The sequence below is a fragment of the Marmota flaviventris genome, chromosome 19 (assembly GCF_047511675.1).
Source record: "Marmota flaviventris isolate mMarFla1 chromosome 19, mMarFla1.hap1, whole genome shotgun sequence".
Classification (NCBI taxonomy): Eukaryota; Metazoa; Chordata; class Mammalia; order Rodentia; family Sciuridae; genus Marmota; species Marmota flaviventris.
The window spans coordinates 13,581,691-13,599,606 of NC_092516.1; the positions used below are offsets into that span (position 1 = coordinate 13,581,691).

At 45.5% G+C, this 17,916-nt stretch overlaps 1 protein-coding gene across 2 annotated transcripts in view; it reads left to right on the forward strand.

Annotated features, from left to right (window-relative positions):
• The window catches only part of Iqck (IQ motif containing K), a 119,567-nt gene that overhangs the window by 3,182 nt on the left and 98,469 nt on the right, over positions 1-17,916 (forward strand). Inside the window, exons 2-5 of one of the 2 annotated variants that reach the window (XM_071605838.1) lie at positions 3,639-3,703; positions 4,848-5,004; positions 5,230-5,338; positions 6,308-6,405. In XM_071605838.1, coding sequence (XP_071461939.1) covers positions 3,675-3,703; positions 4,848-5,004; positions 5,230-5,338; positions 6,308-6,405 — 393 coding nt within the window. In that variant the 5' untranslated portion in view covers positions 3,639-3,674. The remainder of the gene's footprint in view (positions 1-3,638; positions 3,704-4,847; positions 5,005-5,229; positions 5,339-6,307; positions 6,406-17,916) is intronic. The other variant, XM_071605837.1, reaches the window with a different exon arrangement.

The window sequence follows — 17,916 nt, forward strand, 5'->3', positions numbered from 1 at the left end:
CAGTGCCTCCTCTCACTGCCCACACCCACTGGTCCGGGGTTGGCGCTCACTCCTCAGGGGTTCAACAGTACCGCTTAGCGGGGAGGCATTCACTAAGGAGGCAATCAGAGGGGGGGCGGACAGCAGCCCAGTTTTTATACACATGCTTGCATCCTTACACCCTGCTGTTCCCCACTCAGCCCACCATCTGGGCTTTGCTATTCCAGGATCCTGCTCCTACAATTCGCTACTTGCTTTTGCCTCCAAACACCCTCTGGTTCATCTCAGGAAAAACCCCAACCTTGACCCCATATCCTCTTTAGCAGCAACCAGTCTAGAAAGAACACAGCTCTCTTGTTCACACCACTTCAGTTTCCACCCTCTTACCAACCCAGAGCAGACAATCTTCTCCCTCATTTCTCCCCAGAAGGTGTTCTCTATGATCAATCAAATTGTTTTAAATAGTTCAATGCTCTTTACAAACCCTTTGTCTTAGGCCTTTCAATGTAACAACACAAGTCTTTGATCACCTGTGTATTCAAGTTGAAATCTCAAGGTGAAACCAATGATTTCTCAAATATTTCAGATTCTTGTAAATATTCCCAAGGCTTAAAGTAACATACATATCGGGTTCTCCTGAGGCTAATATGTTTTCCTATACTTTTAAATAATTATTTCAACTGTATCTCTTCTATGGTCGTGTGAAGTTTTGTGTTTTTTCATCAAATTTTAACTGAGATTTTTGTTGGAAAAATAAGAATGGCAAATAATAATGAAATGCAAATAAAAATATTTTTTCAAATGTGTACGATTGATTATACTTGGAGAAATAGGCAGTCTCACTATTATTATAAACTTTTTGTAGGAAAGTTTGGCAAATTGCCCAATTTTTTTCCCTTTGACATAACAATTTCACAACTGAGTTAATCCCACAAAAATGATTTCATTGAGATCAGTGGTAAAGATGCTCATTGCAGCATTGTAATAATGAAAAATTGTAAACAACCCAGATGCCTACTAAGAGCACACTTGTTAATAAGTGTGGCACAATAGAATTGTGGCAGCATTGAAGGACCCAGTATTCAACACCTAGAAGGGTTCCTGGCATGTGGTAGGCAGTAGGTAGGGATTAATGGATGAATCAAAAGAACTTGCTGCATCTGGGCATGGTGGTGCACACCTGTGATCCCAGCAGCTTGCGGGGCTGAGGCCCTAAGTAACATAAAAAGGGCTGGGGATGTAGTTCAGTGGTTAAGCACTCCTGGCTTCAATCCCTGGTACCAAAAACAATTCGCTGTACTGTTTGGTTTATTTATTCATCATTGATTTGTTTATTCAGCAAGAATAATTTGGGGATATAATAACAAATAAACCAGATACTTCCCTTGCCAAACCTACAGTCTATTAAAAAGGACAGCATAAATTTTTATAAAATTCAAATAAGGGGAAAAACTGATAAAGAAAAATGTGGACAAGAGTTATGAGATTCTGTACTTTAGCAGTTTGACCTAGTCTGGGAGATTTAAAGCAAACATATTTGTGTATCTTATATTAGTAATACATTGAAAAGATTCAGTTGGCTGTATGCCAAGCCTAAGTACTCAGGGACAGGATTAGATGTGACTGCCTCTAAAAAATATTTCTGTTATTCGAAATTTTCTTTCAACGATTATGTACTGATGTTGTATTAAAACAGTGGCGTAAATGTATACATTTTAAACCTAAATAGTTTTCCCTTTATCTCAGTGATTCTCAGGATGGGGCGATGGGGGAAGAAGGGTGAATTTACATGCTTGCCCAAGCAGGGGGAAAAAGTGATAGAGCTGTGGCTGATACAGTAGGCAAAATTCTAACATGGCCCCCAAGATTCATAACTCCTAGTGCACATACCTTTCAGATGTTAAGCCAAACACCTGTGTTGTTGTGAAAAGATGCTTTAGATGTATTTAAAGTCCTTAATCATCCACTTCACATGATGGTGGGCGTGGCCTAATCCCGGAGCCCTTGAAGTCAGATCAAGTAGAAGAGACTCCTGCTGGCACTGAAGTACCAACAGCCCTACTCTTGCCCGAGGCAAGCACCTGAGGGCAGACTCTAGGAGCTGAGCAGTTCTTAGCTGACAACCAAGGAGACAACAGGGACTCCAGCCCTTCAACCACAAGAAAATGAACAGCTAGTGAGCTTGGAAAAGGACCCCAACTCTCAGATACTAAGTCAGAGCTGTGATTGATGCCTTGATTCCAGCATGAGACACCTCTCTCCCTGGATTTTTTTTTTTTTTTTTGGTACCAGGGATTGAACTCGGAGGCACTCGACCACCGAGCCACATCCCCAGCCCTATTTTGTATTTTATCTAGAAACAGAGACTCACTGAGTTGCTTAGCGCCTTGCTTTGGCTAAGGCTGGCTTTGAACTTGCAATCCTCCTGCCTCAGCCTCCCAAGCTGCTGGGATTGCAGGCATGCGCCACCACAACCGGCCCTTATTCCTGGACTTTTGACTCAGATAATTTGTGTTGCTTTAAATCCCTAAATTTAGCTGGGTGTGGTATTTAATACTACCTGCAATTTGGGGCATCTTAGGAACATCTTGGAACATACTCTGTGGGCACAAGGAGTATATGAGTTTCCTATCACCATAACAGATACCTGAGATAACCTAGAAAGGGTTCATTTTGGCTCACAGTTTTGGAGGTTTCAGTGATTGGGCCTATAGCAGGCAGCACAAGACGGTAGAGCAAAACCACCCACTTGGTGGCTTGAAGAGGAAAAGGAAGGGGCCAGGACCCCACTCTCCAGGGCTTGACCCCAATGATCTGGAGACTTCACACTAGGTGCCACCTCTTAAAGAGCCTGTCACCTACCAATAGAGCAATCTGGGCCTGTGGGAGGCATTGTAGATCCAAGCTCTCGTGAAGGGAGACTACTGTAATTAGTTGCACAGTGATAGCTGATATTGAGAATCAAATTGCTTGTAATCTATAGTTGGATGTACGTGTCCCCAGCCTGATATTTAAAATAGTGTCTTTTTCAAAAATGAGACATGCTGTAGTACCTGTGAGTAACGAGGCAAGGAACAAAAGGTAAGGAGCAAAATGTAGGCACAACGGAGCTGCATTCCTTCAGTACCATCTTGGCCAAAACATCTTTTGTCATCACTGGCAAAGTCGCCTTTAAAACATGAACCTTCCCAGAAATGTTTTACTCGACTTTTCTTTAGGGTTAGGGTTGGTTAGCCCATGAGCATTTTCTGTCCCTTCTCTCAGCAGTAGTTACTGCTGCCCTGTACGACTTGGGTGGAATGTTCTTTGCATTACTCTGTTCCATGTGTGCTATTGGCATCTTCCCTTACCCTCCTCCCCAGTCTCTTCCTTCCTCTGTTCCTCCTCATGTTTGAGCAAAATCTGAACTAGTATTCTCAGGCAAAGAGTCTCAGACTCTTACATAAAGCTTTGGCTTTCATGTGAGAGGTCAACCGTCCATTTTAAATAAGTTGGCTTATCCACACTAAATAGTACCTTGCAATGGCCAGTTGGTTTTTATTTCTGTAAACCGCCAACTGAAATAAAATTTAAGAATATTTCATTCATAGAAAAAGAAATGATATCACAAACTGCAATGAAGCATGGCATTTGAGGATTTTTATTCCCCTTCCCTTTAGAGTACCAAGCCGAGCTGCCTCCCTTTCCAAAAGGATATGAAGTCAAACAAGAGCCTGAAATTACTGTGAGTATGACCCCGGCCTCATGCTAAATAGAAGGCTCTTAAATGAGACTAGTACTGAGGGCTGGGGAAGGTCAGACAGTGTCATGAGTTAGGAGGTGAGAAGGAGATGGTGGACTGAAGCTAGAATCAGAAACTTGAGGCCAGTTACTAATGGTGTGACCTAAGCATCACATAACCTCTTTCAGACTTTGCTTCTGCACTTATTAAATGGGACAGATAATCCTCAACTAACAGGGCATCTGTGGGGCTCAGATGAGATCCTGGAGGAGAAAGGCCTTCACTGTGGATCCAACAGCCTGTCTGTGTTGGGGACAAGTTCCTCTGCATTCCAGGGTAGGGCAGATGCAGAGTAAAAGGACAGGGAGCCAGGAGGGAGGCCCTTAGAAACATACCTTGGAATTAAATATGCACAATGAATTTGGAAATTTTAAAAACATTTGCAGAGATGAAGGGACTTGTGCAGGGTCACAGGGATGGAATCAAAACCTGTCTGTAGACTCATAGCTTCAATTATAGCCACCTCTGACAGAGGTTTTGTGTCTAAAAATCACATTTTGTGAGTGTTCCTTTTTCATAGCATCATGTTTTTGCTCTATGGATGCAATTCTTTCTCAAGTGTTTGTGCAGATTCTGCATCATATAACCTCTTGTTCCTGGATTATTTGTCTTTATTCCAGGTTCAATTGTGCTCTTTTAGATCTTAACCTTTTGCCTTTTATCCTGTTGCTTTTCTTGATCTGTATAGAGATAGTTGAATATTTATTTAAAATCACCACTTTAAATAAATGAGTTGATTTTTCTGTATTGCTGGTATTTTAGGGTTCTCCAGAGAGACACAACCAATAAGAGAATATAAATAGATAGACAGACAGACAGACAACCAATAGGAGACGATACATAGATAGATGAAGGAAGGGTCTTTTTTAGAGGAATTGACTCACACATGATTATGGAGGCTGAGAAAAAGCCATAGGCAAGTTGGAAAACCAGAGAAATCAGCAGTGTGGTTTGGTCAAGTCCAAGGTCAAAGGCCTAAGAATGGCATGGCGGGCACTGGTGCAAGTCCCAGATGCCTACATCCAAGGAAAAGGACATCCTGGCTGAGAGAAAATTCACCTTCCCTCCACCACTCTCTTCCAGCTAGGCCCCCAGCCAATTGGATCCTGACCATCCACACTGGGGATTACCTCCCCGCTCAGTCCTCCGCTCGGCCACTGATCTCCAGAAACACCCTCACAGACACGCCCAGAAATAATGCTTCACCAGCTGTGTCAGTCCAGTCGGCATGGAAAACTAAACATGTAGGTTTGTTTTCTGGATGGGTCTCTTCTTTGAATAGAAAAACTGACCAGATGCTTGTGAGGAGTGTTGTCCACGTGAAGACTATTCAGGGTGAGCAGGCAGTCATTGGGCCAGGAGCACTTCATATAAATAAATAAGAGAAAGGTCTATCACCAACTGAAAAAAAAGAAAGGATTCAGCTTCCACTGTTGACATGCATTGACTTCCCTCCCCTCCCTCCCCAGGTTTCCCACGGATTCAACACAGAGCACTATTTCCCACCCCTGCCTTTCACCAGGGTCTCACATATACCCTGTCCTCTAAAGATCTCAGAAACTGTTGATCCAAAAACATGTGAGTAAGGAAGTGGGTTTCCTTCTTTTATAGTTTGGGGTTTAGAACATTACAAAACCATAGAGTGGGGATAGGAGTGGTCCCTAGACCTCAGGGAGACTGCATAAATAAAAGACTGTTGTTGTTTTAATTCTTATTTTTAAGAGGAGTATCCTCACTGAGTGTGGTGGTGCACGCCTATAATCCTAGCAATTCACGAGGCTGGAGGCTGGAGGATCACAAGTTGAAGGCCAGCCTTAGCAAGCCCCCAGCAACTTAGCAAGACCCTGTCTCAAAAAAAGAAAATTTTAAAAATGAAAGGACTGGGGATGCAGCTCAGCGGTAAAGGGCTCCTGGATTCAATCTCCATTACCAAAAAAAAAAAAAAAAGAGGAAGTATTATCATCTTTCTGCTGATTTAACTTTAAGGTTAAAATGCAGTAGAGATAATAATAAACCACACTCCGATTCTACCTTACCTACAAAGAACAAAAAGAGGAGCAAACAAATGCAAGAAGTAGAAGAAAATGTCGTGGTGCCTTCCTTGAGTGCAGACTGCAGCTGCTCCTCAGGCCTCCCTGCGGACTGTGTGCCGACCACCACCTCCATTCCCATGGCCTTGGGGCCCTTTCCAGTTTGCTCCCACCCCCAGTTCTCCTGTGGCCACAGTTCCTACTGCACTCCTCTTGCTTATGTCCCTCTGCTCCTCTGGCCACACTGGGCTCCTGGCTGTGTTACTGCCTGCAGCCATAACAAGCTGGGGGCCTGCCCTGGTGTGGGACCCACCTACAGCCTTGGCAGACTACGGAGGCTCACAGGGACATTTTAAGTTTCTCTAGTAATGCAGTCAGATTCCATGGTCTGGAGCAGATGTCACACTGAAGGGCGAGTTAGTGATGGACAGTACCTTTTTATGGTCTAAAAATTTCTCCCAGGTGGGTGTGGGCAGTTTGGGATTTGCAGTAGAAATTTTGTTGTTGTTCACTCTAGGTTCCCCCAGAAAATATTTGGAAACCTACATCTTTCCAATCCTGCTTCCTGGGATGACTAGCCTCCTTCACCAGGCAAAGAAGGAAAAGTGTTTGGAGGTCAGTTGTTTGGTGGGTGGCTCTAATTTTAAATCCTCAATAATTCATTTTAATCAAATGGCAGCCCATGATCTCTGTGCCATCCAGTTGTTATTCTCCAGATGATTCCTTGGGGTGGGAAAGCCTGTGTTTGGGTCACTTACCCAAGGCCAGCCACGACAGCTAGTTGTGCACATAGCACACGCCAGCGGCTCTCTGGCCCCTGTGGCTCCTGAGCGCTTCTCCACCCTGCCTGCCGCCCCTGCCTTCTCTGGTCCCCTGCAGTGTAGCACTTACCAGGTTTCCTGGGACTTCCTGTTTATTGTATGCACTGATTAAAGCTCTTCTTACCTCCCTTTTGGCTCTGGGTTGATCTGCCCCCTCCCACTTCTCCCTATTCCTCTACTTGGGGCCACCTGTTGTCACTACCAGGAGAGGCCTGGAATGCACTGGGGGCCCAATAGATGTGGGTCTTTATCATCCTGCAGCAGCCTATCTGGGTGGATCATCTGATCTGGGCGAATCCCTGCCTAGATACCCTCAGGCGTGGCCTCTGCTCTGCAGGTCACTGGGTACTTTGGGCTTGCATGTTTCCTGCATAGTTCAGGGTCTGCAGTTTTGTGTAACAACACACAGAGGCTGTAGAGGAACAGCAACATTTGCTGTTGCCCAGGTTCCTGCTCTGCACCAGGACCCCGCTCGGTGCTTCACCCCTTGTTATTTCACTCAGCTGTCAACACAGCCCTGTGGGGTTCCCTCTGCCATCCCTGTGTGCACTCTGCAGATGCGGAAAGAGGGGCACAGAGGTTTGAAATATGATCAAGGGCTAATGGCAAACTAGGATTCAAATCCAAATTAAATGATTCAAAATGACACTAAAAATGTTGGCCTGATTCCAGTGAATGCACAATTGATGTGACACATCCTGTGGTCTGTAAAACCAGTCGGAGTTCACGGCTTCACCTGAGTAGTTGCCCTGTAGCCTGGGTTCCCTCTCTGAGAAGAACTGTGTCCTGCCCTGAGAGACAGTTTTTGTGTGTTTGATTCTCCTTTAGCACAGTCTTAATGTATACTGCCCCTCTGGCCTCCGAAGTGCCCCATTGCCTGCCACTTGATCCCCTCCGTGTGACATTCCTCCTCACAGGCCTCCCCGTAACAGTTGCGATTTACTTGAGGCAGAAATGGATTATGAGGCACTGGTCAGAATTTGAGTAGCCTGCTGTGCTGGTCAGCTGTCACTGTAATGAAATACCTGTGATAATCAACTTATAAAAAGAAGAGGTTTATTCTGGACCAGAGTTTGGAGGTCCCAGCCCATGGTACATTGGCCCTACTGCTTTGGGTCTGTGGCAGGATAACACATCACTGTGGGAGCATATGGTGGGACAGAACCACTCGTATCGCCAGCCAGGGAGGAAGGAGAGAGAGGGAAAGGCTGGAATCCCATGGTCCCCTCAAGGGCACACCGCCCATCACCTGCAATCACCCGCTAGCCCCTACCACCTCCCAGGAGCACACTGTGGGGACCAGGCCCTTAACACCTGGCTCTGGGAGACACTCAGCACCCAACTCTGGCACACATTTATGAAGGAGGAGTGTGGGCGCACCCTGCTGTTGAACAGTGGGCCCAGAACCCCCAGCCTGGCTTCCGAGGCCCTCTCTTCTGTCCCCCTCCCTTCCTTCATCTCTTGGTCTCCTTCCCCAGCTGCCGCAGTGTGGCTGGGCACAAATAACCGAGCCGCCACAAAGTCTTGTAGATTCAAACAGCAACTCTTTATTCCCCAACTCTCACCGGCACTGCACACACCACACGGGAACACACTCCCTCCACCGGGCTCCGTCCAATCTCTCCGAACCCCCGCAAGAACTCACGGGAACTCCAAAGTAACGGGCGCCCCAGGCAGCAAGAGCCGCCCTATTGCCCGACAGTAAAGGTCAAATATACAATTCAATCAATCCAGCATCACAGCAATTATATATAACTTAAATCATCATCTCAATGGTTCCCTGGTGTCACCTTACAAACATTCACTCAGCAAATGCCAGGCATCATTCTGACTGGGCCATGGCTCTCAACACCCAGCACCCCCTCCAGACAGGCAGAACCGCTCTGGGCTCCCAGGGTCAGCCCCCACCTCATGGCCTCTCTGCATATGTTCCTTCTTTTTTTAGAAAAAAATCCTTGGGCTCCTCTTCTCGGCATAGTTAAGCTCTACTTGCCTTTCAAATGCACCCCGACACCCTGTTAGGCCCAAACAGAAGGAATTGACCCCAGCACTCAGACTTCAGAGCACTTTCATCTGTTCCTCATTTTATGGTAAATGAAGACATTCTTAATATACATATACTTAATGTTACCCATGCCTGTCTTCCTCAATATTTTAAGTGCTCTGAGGATAAATTCTCTCTCGGATTTATTTTTATGCTCTCCTCAGTGCTTGGATCATTCCACCCAATGCTGGTAGGTGGTGAACGTAGAGTTGGCGCTTGATAAACATTGAATAAGTGAGCGTATGGTCAGACGACAGGACAGTGGCATTGTCACCCTGTCTTGACCCAAACCCTGGTCTCTTCTTTCTGGAAGGCTGTTCTGTTGGACTCATCCCTGGAGGACTGAGGGAGGAAGCAGACGTCTGCCTACTTCATGGGGGGGCGGGGCGGGGGAGAGTAGTAGATGGCAAAGCACACAGGCTGACCCTGCTTGCATCAATTTTGCAATTAATGAGTCAAGTGGGCCTTGGTTTCCAGCATAGTGATTGAGAGCAAGACTCCGGAGTCAAAGTCACTAATATTTTTTCCTTTTTTTTTTTTTTTTGTTATTGTTGTTTTTATGTGTGTATGGTTTTTGTATGTGGGTGCGTGTGTTGGGGGGGTTGTTTGTTTTGTTTGTTTAGAGTAATGGGGTTTGAACCCAGGGGTGTTCTACTACTGAGCTTTATCCCAAGACCTTTTTAAATTTTTTAAAATTTTGAGCTGGGCACAGTGACACATGCCTATAATCCCAGTGACTTGGGAAACCAAGGCAGTAGGATGGCAGGTTCAAGGCCAGCCTCAGCAACTTAGGGAGGCCCTTAAGCAACTTAGACCATGTTTCAAAATTTTACAAAGTAAAAAAGGGCTGGGGATGTAGCTCAGTGGTAAAGTGCCCTGGGTTCAATCCCCAGTACAAAAAAAAAAAAAAGAATTTTTTTTTTTTTAAATTTCGAGACAGAATCTCCGTAAATTGCTGAGACTGGTCTCGGACTAGTGATCTTCCTGCCTCTGCCTCTGGAGTTGCTGCGATTATAGGCATGGCTGAGGATCAAACCCTGTGCCTTGCACATGCTAGGCAAGTGCTCTACCACTGAGCCACAACCCCAGCACCTCCACCCACCCACATGACCTAAGTTTGAAATCCACCTCCATCCAAGCTGGCTGCACAAGCCTAAGCAAAGTATTTCATCCCTCTGAGCCACTGCCATTTCTGTATATGCAAAATGAGGATCATCTCAGAACTTGCTTATGGGTTCACTGCAGAAGAGATAAGACAGCCCCTTCAATGTGCATAGGACAGACCTAGAAAAATAAGAACTTGACAAATGTTAACTTGTTACTTATTATTAGTTTTTATGTGCTGCTGGTGTCCCCCAGGTCGGATGGGTTACACCTGTTACCTGAGTGGCCTGGGTCTTGTTCCCTGGTCAACTGGAGGCCTGATTCAGCCCTGGTTCCCATCTTCCAGAAAAAAGCATCCAGTCCTAAAGTGATTTTATGAGGAAGGTTTATTTTCTTGATAACTTCCTGAGGATGCTAGGAAGAGGATTTTGTTTGCACCTGTCAAGCAATACTTCATTAATCCTTTCTAGAAGCATTTCTGCCCTCTCTGGACACCCTCTCCCCAAACAGCTGCTGTAGACCCCTTCTGAATCCGGAATAAGTCTGTACTTGCATGCCCTCAGCTTGCACGCCCTCTCTGCAAAGCTAACGTCCAGCATCCCACTTGCTCTCCTCCATAAGGTGCAGGTCGACTGTGGGAGACCAACCTTGCATATGACTGAGTCACACTCCCCGGCTGGGTGCTGATGCGCTCAGTCGAAGAAATGTGGCAGAGCTTTCCCCACCCTTCTTGGGTTCGAGGGTTGGTGTCTCGTGCATGGGTGTGTCTTGCTACAGCCCCATGGGTGGAGCTACGCTCACCTGTTCCTTTGTAATATAACCCCTTGCCCTGTTTTGGATAGAATCTTCCATGGAAGTGCCTTGTGTGTGTCCCCTCCTCTTACTGTGCCCTTGGGTTGGCCTACCCAGGTGTCAGTCAACCTGCTGACAGTGGACATCATGAAGATAGACTCAGCCCCCTGAAACCTGACCCCTTGCCTCATTTGTATAGCTTCTCCTCAATAAAAGGGGTCAGCGCGTGTGTGTGTGTGCTCTCTCTCTTCCTGCGGACCCTTAAGGTCAGAAGAGCTGTCACAGCGACCCCAAAGAAAAAGGTATTTGTGTCTCTTGTGTGGTTATTTTGTGCAGCCCAATTAGCCCAGTTTAACTGGAGTGACCCCTGAGCCTTTTAGTCAGGAAAACAGAAACCCAGCAGTCGACTGCTGGGCGTGGTAGTGCACACCTGTAATCCTGCGGGTCAGGAGGCTGAGGCAGGAGCATCGCAAGTTCAAAGCCAGTCTCAGAAATTTAGCAGGCACTAAGCGACTAACTCAGTGAGGCCCTGTCTCTAAATAAAATACAAAAATAGGGCTGGGGATGTGGCTCAGTGGTCCAGTGCCCCTGAGTTCAATCCCCACTGCCCTGCCCCCAAATTCAGTTCAACCATCATCCACAGCTTTTGTGGGTGGGAGCAGGTGCAGGAGCTTCACCTCAACCCAGCTGAGACAGGACTGTAAAGACTTCTCAGAAAAGTTTAGTATTTTTGTTTGTTTTATTTAGTGGCAGGGTCTCACTGAGTTACTTAGTGCTGAGGCTGGCTTTGAACTCAAGATCCTCCTTCCTCAACCTCCTGAGCTGCTGGGATTACAGGTGTGTGCTACTGCCACCCGGCTGTTTGTTTGCTTTTGTGGAACTGGGAATTGAACCCAGAGTCTTGCGCACATGCCAGGCAAGTGCTCTGCCACTGAACTATACCCCATGTCAGAAAAGTTGAGTTGTTGTTGTTGAGAGGAGGGATTGAACCCAGGGGTGGTTTGCCCCTGAGCCAAGACCTTACCACCTCCCTGCTTTTTTAAAATTTTGAGACAGGGTCTCCCTAGGTTGCTTAGGGCTCACTAAATTGCTGAGACTGGCCTTGAACTTACGATCCTCCTATCTCAGCCTCCTGAGTTGCACCACTGCACCCTACAAAAGTTGAGTTTTGACGCACAGGTCTGATGAATTCAAGTCTAGGGAAACCTTGGTCCCTTCTCTTTCTACTGACTTGCTACTACAGACCTGGTTGTCCCTTGTGAACCAGGAAACACCACAATGGTCAGTTCCCCTATTTTCATTAACATAAGAGGACTCTCAGCTGAAGTAGTATGACCAGAAAAAGCTGGTGAAATAAATGGCAGCAATTCCAATACTGACTATCCAGGTAATAGCTCTCCTCACCTTGCTTGACAACCGCTGCGATAATTGAAAGAGATAATATCAAAAGTCAGATAAGCTGCCTTATGATTACGTGCACACTGTCAGCATTGGTCCAAATATCGCCTCATTTCTTCCTTAGAATAACCTCTTCCACCAATTCCTTTATGGAGTAAAGCTGAAACTCAGAGAGGTTGATTATGACCCAAGGTCACCCAGCCAGGGAGCTGTGGAGGGCATCTCCAGATGACCCCGGAGCCTGGACTTTCATCCCTCCCAATACAGGGGAGTTGGTGGCTGTCCTCTAAATAGCTTCCAGAAATACTGATTTTTTTCCCCACTGTTCATAGCTGCATTCTGGAGAATGATTGCTACTTGGTTTTGGTTCTAAAACCCAGTTGGTTTCTGTGCTCGCTTCGGCAGCACATATACTAAAATCCAGACTGCTTCTTCTTCTCAGCTATTGTTCACTTGCTCACTTGGCCACTTAATTCCTGCACACCATTCCTACCCAGCCTTCCCCCTGGACATGTGCTGCTGTCCAGTACAGGCGGCTGGAGCGGGAGTGAGGACAGAGGGGTTAGAGAGCAGGCCCCTCAGCCGGGCCCTGCCATTGTTAGATGGCTTTGTCTCTCTGGCTTCTAAATGAGGGAGACCAGATGTCTCATGAGTCACATTCCAGTGACCTTATTGCTTTTTCTTATCTTCTTGTTGACCAAAGTGTATTCAGTGTGCTGTGCCTTTTATTAAACAAAGGATTAAAACAATACAACATAAACTTTGATTGTAAACATGTAAAGAATAACTGCAAGCAGTGAACTCACTGGGGTTTAGTACCATTCAACAACAAATATTCACGAAGCCCTACTGTGTGCTGACCAGGGGGCCAAGGCCTTGGGGTCACAGGGGACAAGACAGGCCCTGTCCTCCACAGAACTAGATTAGTAGTACAGTCTTTGACAGGTGAAAAACAATGAGGAACTAGGTTTTTTTTTTCCTCTCCCATTTATGAGTTCTTTTTTTTCTCCTCAGAAACAAGAACATATGAGGACAAATGGCACGAGTTTCCCTGAGGCTGGGAATTCATCTCTAGACCCTGGGGCAGCTATTCCACTGTGCAGCCTTTATTCCAATTTATTCAGCCATTATTCTAATTTATACCCCTTCAGGGGCACAAAATCAACTAGAAAGGCAGTAATTAAGATTTTACATTGAAGGTTGCATGTCTAATGTTTGCCCATAAATAATTTTATAATGAGGGGACTAGAAACAGTTTCCAGCCCCCCGGCAGTGATAAAGTGCTTTTAAAGAATCCAAGAAATTTCTATTTGTATTAGAGATTAATGAGGCATCCTTATGCCAACTCATATTTCATCTCTGACACCCCACAGATGAGCTGCTGCCGAGACTAAAGGAAAACAGTCCAACATCAAATGCTGCGTGGTGCTTGAATGAGCTTTAAGGTTTAAAGTGTCTAATGAGTGAACAAGGAAGATAGGAAATGTGGGTTCTTGAAACTGTTAACTTGCAAAAACTGATAAACTCTCAAGGCAGGTGGGCACACTGGGGTTCAAAACCCTGCTCTTTGACTTCCTTACAGGGTGGCCTTAGGTAACCTGAGTCTCAGTCTCTCCTCTATTAAAGGCACGGCAGAGCTGCTCAGGAGGGAGAGGCAGTGTTGGAAAATGCTCCCAGCCTCTCCAGTGAAGCTAAGTTCCGTCTGTGCCAGAAAGCTGTTTTCTGAGTGCCACAAATACGCAAGGTGGATGAATTACTGTTAACTTTTTTCCATTTCCTGACTTAGGCATTCTTGATTAAATCTGATTCCCTTCGTTTTTCTCCCTTGGTCATGTAGTCTTTTGTGTTTTTGTGTTTTTTTAAGACCTGAAAATTACATTATTGCCACCTCAACATTTGTCAGGCCCAAGTGGAACTCCTGTTATTCAGATCCGCACGACAGATTTGCATTTTCTCCATTCAGCTGTTCCTCACATCCTGTCATTGGGAATAGATGCTTAAACTGCATGATAACTGGCCTCCAACCAAAATTACACAACTGGAACATTCTTATCTGTCACCAGCCACCAGACTTGCATCCAAATAGCTCGTAAACAGCGGCATAATTCATTGTTTTGGGGGGCCATTCAAATATCTTGAAATAGCATTTACAGTAGGTCATTCAAAAATAATTGCTAATTTGAATTTTGCCCTTAAAATGTTGACTTCTAGTTATCTATATTTGCTTTTCTTATTTTCTGCTTTATTCTGTAATATAGCCCTTAAAGTGCCTGGAACAGAGTAGCAACTCAATAAATGCTTCTGAATGAATATGATTCTTCAAATGTCAGGGTCTTCTTTGAAGAGAGCAAGTTACAGAGTATTCTGTGGAGGTCAGTTTGCCTTGGCCACTAGATGAAGAGGTGATTCCTTAACTGGACCTGCAGTGTTTGGATCTGCTGCCTCTAGAGGGAGGTAAAGGATGGGATGCTGCCCAGGTCTGTAGGACCCTGGTACTAGAGCCAGGCCTGAGAAAATCCCCACAGAGGAAGGGGCCTCATAGCCAATGGAGAGCCAGAGGGTTGAGCGAGAGGTTGGAATTCAAGAATAGCAGTTGCCAGCACTTCCCCAAAACTGTCCTCCATGCCAGATCTTGCTCTAAGCACTTTAACCATAGGAAATTATTAAATCCTCCTTAAGTCACTGGGGCTGGATACTGTTATCACCATCCTATAGGCTTGGGCTGAGTAGCACCAAGGGGAAGCAAGAAGCTCAGGTCCACAGCTACGAAGAGGCAGAGCCAAGATTCAAACCAAGCAGACTGGCTCCTGAGCCTAGGAGTCTGACCACTGACCAGCATCCCTGGTTGTTCTGAGAGCTTGCCAGGAGCAGAGACCAGACTCTGATATGAAAGATGGGCCTGGAGGCCATAGAGAAGGGGAGGGAGAAGCTAGGAAGCCCTTTATCTAGGTTGTCCTGTGAGTACCTTGAAACTCCAAGGAAGACCAAGGAGAACAGAGCCTAGAGAGACAGCATGTAATTACTATAGCACAGGGCACTTGGCCATTTACACACATGCTTTCTGTGTGTATTAGTCCATTTTCTGTTACTATAATAAAATACCTGAGGCTGGATAACTTGTTAAGAAAGAGGTTTATTTTAACTCACAGTTGTGGAGGCTGAAAGTCCAAACAGCATGGTGCCAGCTCTGGTGAGGGCTCCCTAGCTGCATCGTATGATAAGTGGCATCCTAGTGGGAGCTCATGCAAAAGGGAGAGAGCACATGACAAGATAGGATGCCTGAGAGTGGGAGGATCCAGTCTTACTCTTTTTATAATAACCCTCTTGTAAGAACTAACCAGGTCCCACAAGAACTACTAAATCAGTTCCTTCCCATGGCAGAACCCTCATGACCTAATTATTTCCCACTAAGTCCCACTTCTCAAAGGTTTCTCGTTACCTCCCAATGCGACTGTATTGAGGGCCAAGCTCCCAGCACATCAACCCTTGAGAGACAGTCCAACCATAGCTGAACCTTAGCAGTGTGTGACGTGGGGTGTTTGTGTGCATGTGCATGTTGGTGAGGTGTCTGTGTGCTCACACATGAATGAGGCAATATATTTACATGGTCCAGTGGCTGAGAATCCAACCTCTGAAAAATGGACTCATCTTCCAACCCAGGTCTGCCCCCAATAAGCTGTGCAGGCTTGATAAAGTCAATGGGCCTTTTAGTTTTTCTGTGAATTATGTGAGTACTAGCAGTATTTTGTTATTTTAAATACACTTATGTGAAAGATAAAGAGTAGAAACAATTGCTTTGTACAAATAACTGCTGGAAATACATCTCTGGACCAACAATAAGATACTGTACAGACAGTTCTTGGGCTTATGCTGATTTATGCAGCATGTGTAGACCAAGCCAAAGTGAATGCAATAATCTAACCTAATCTCCAATCAATGAAAAGTCATACATAAGTAGGGGTGGGGGAGATGAAAGTTTTGTAACTTTTGCTGAGATAGATAGAAACATTGATTGATAGATTTATGTAAACCCAAAAGCAGGTCCCCAGTGACCTACATCCAGCAACACCCTGCCTACCTACAGTTACTGCCCAGTTAATCCACATCAGGGGATTAATCTACCTTAGGTCAGAAATCTCAAAATCTAATTATGTCACCTCTGAACATTCTTGCATTGTCTCACACATGAGCTTTTGGGGCACACCTCACATCCAGACCATAACAGTATCAGTGTATCTACCTTCCTACAGGTTTTTTGTTTGTTTTGTTCTGTTTTCCGGTGCTGGGGATGGAATCCAGAGCTTCACTTGTGCCAGGCAAGCAAGTGCTCAACCACTGACCTACACTCCCAGCCCCTCCCTATATGATATATTCCAGTACTTTGGTAATGTTTAAAATAAACTTAATTATTTTATAATCAGGAAAAATAGGAATTACCAATAGGTAACATTCTCAAGCCCATATATTTGACCCTGCTAGGTTGTTTCTCTCCTTCCTTTTCACTGACACACTGCGAAAATCACCTCACCTCCATCTTTTCACTATCCATTCTCTCTTATGTAACTTTCTGGCAACCGGCTTAATCTCAGCAGCCCAGAAGGCTGAAGCAGGAGGATCGTGAGTTCAAAGCCAGCCTTAGCAATGTGAAGTGCTAAGCAACTCAGTGAGACCCTGTCCTAAATAAACAAAAAAGGGATGGGGATGTGGCTCAGTGGTTGAGTGCCCCTGAATTCAATCTCCAGGATCCCCCCACTCCCCTAAAAAATAAATAAACCGCTTTGTGGCATCGAAATGCCCTGGTGCAATTCCTTTCAAGTTTACTTAATGACCCAGTACCATCAAACGCAGTGGCCTTTCCAAGGACTAAAAGCTGGCCAGAGCAGAAGCTCTTGGGTCGGCAGGCAGCCTTATCGTACAGTCATATAGGGCCATGTGGGCTGTGTCACGTGGCCAGGAAAGAGCGTGGCTTTCATCCCTAGAGCAGTGGGAGATCCCTCGAGTCTGTGAGCCCCAGGCTCCCTGCCACAGCATGGCCTCAGGCCTTACAATCCAGAAGTGAAGTGCTTAGGAAGAGGACTGACTTATCACTAACCTGATTGCTGTGCTGAATAATTATCTGAAAACTTTGTGACTTAAGATAACAATGGGGGGCTGGGGATGTGGCTCAAGCAGTAGCACGCTTGCCTGGCATGCGTGCGGCCCGGGTTCGATCCTTAGCACCGCATACAAACAATGATGTCGTGCCCACCGAAAACTAAAATAAATAAATAAATACTTAAAAATTCTCTCTCTTAAAAAAAAAATATAACAATGGTTTACTATTTTTCCTCATTCTGTGGGCCCAGTGGGCGGCTCTCCTGTGGTCTCATCTGGACTCACTCATGAATGACTCAGGGGCTTTGGTGCTGGCTACTGGTTGGGACCCTTGTGTTCTCCTCCACGTGGCCTCTCTTCCTCCATCCCATAGGCCATCTCAACTCCTCTGCAGCATGGCCGACCAAGGGCAGCTTTCCAAGAAGGAGAAGGCAGAGATGCCAAGCCTAGGTGCTAGAATACTCCCAGACAAACTCAAAGCAGGTGAAACACAGACTCCATCTTTTCTTGACTGGCAAAGTCCCATTGGAAAGGAGTATGGACCTAGGAGACACGATTGATTAGAGGCCATTAGCATAATCATCTGTCACGTCTATCCATATAACTTTAAAAGATAGGTGTGGTCATTTATCTTGTAGTGGACTACAACATAAAGGAGAAATGAAAGAACATCATTTATAATATAAATAATGTATATTTCCTTTTTAAATGCTCCAATAAAACGACACTATATTATGAAGTAGTCACTTGCTTGGACCTGTATGTAGAATAACCTTGTGCCCCACAGCCACAAAAGGCAGACTGGATCACATACACTGTAAGTGGTGGTGCTCTTGGTGATAGGATTTTCTGAAATAGTTCTTTGGTTTCCAG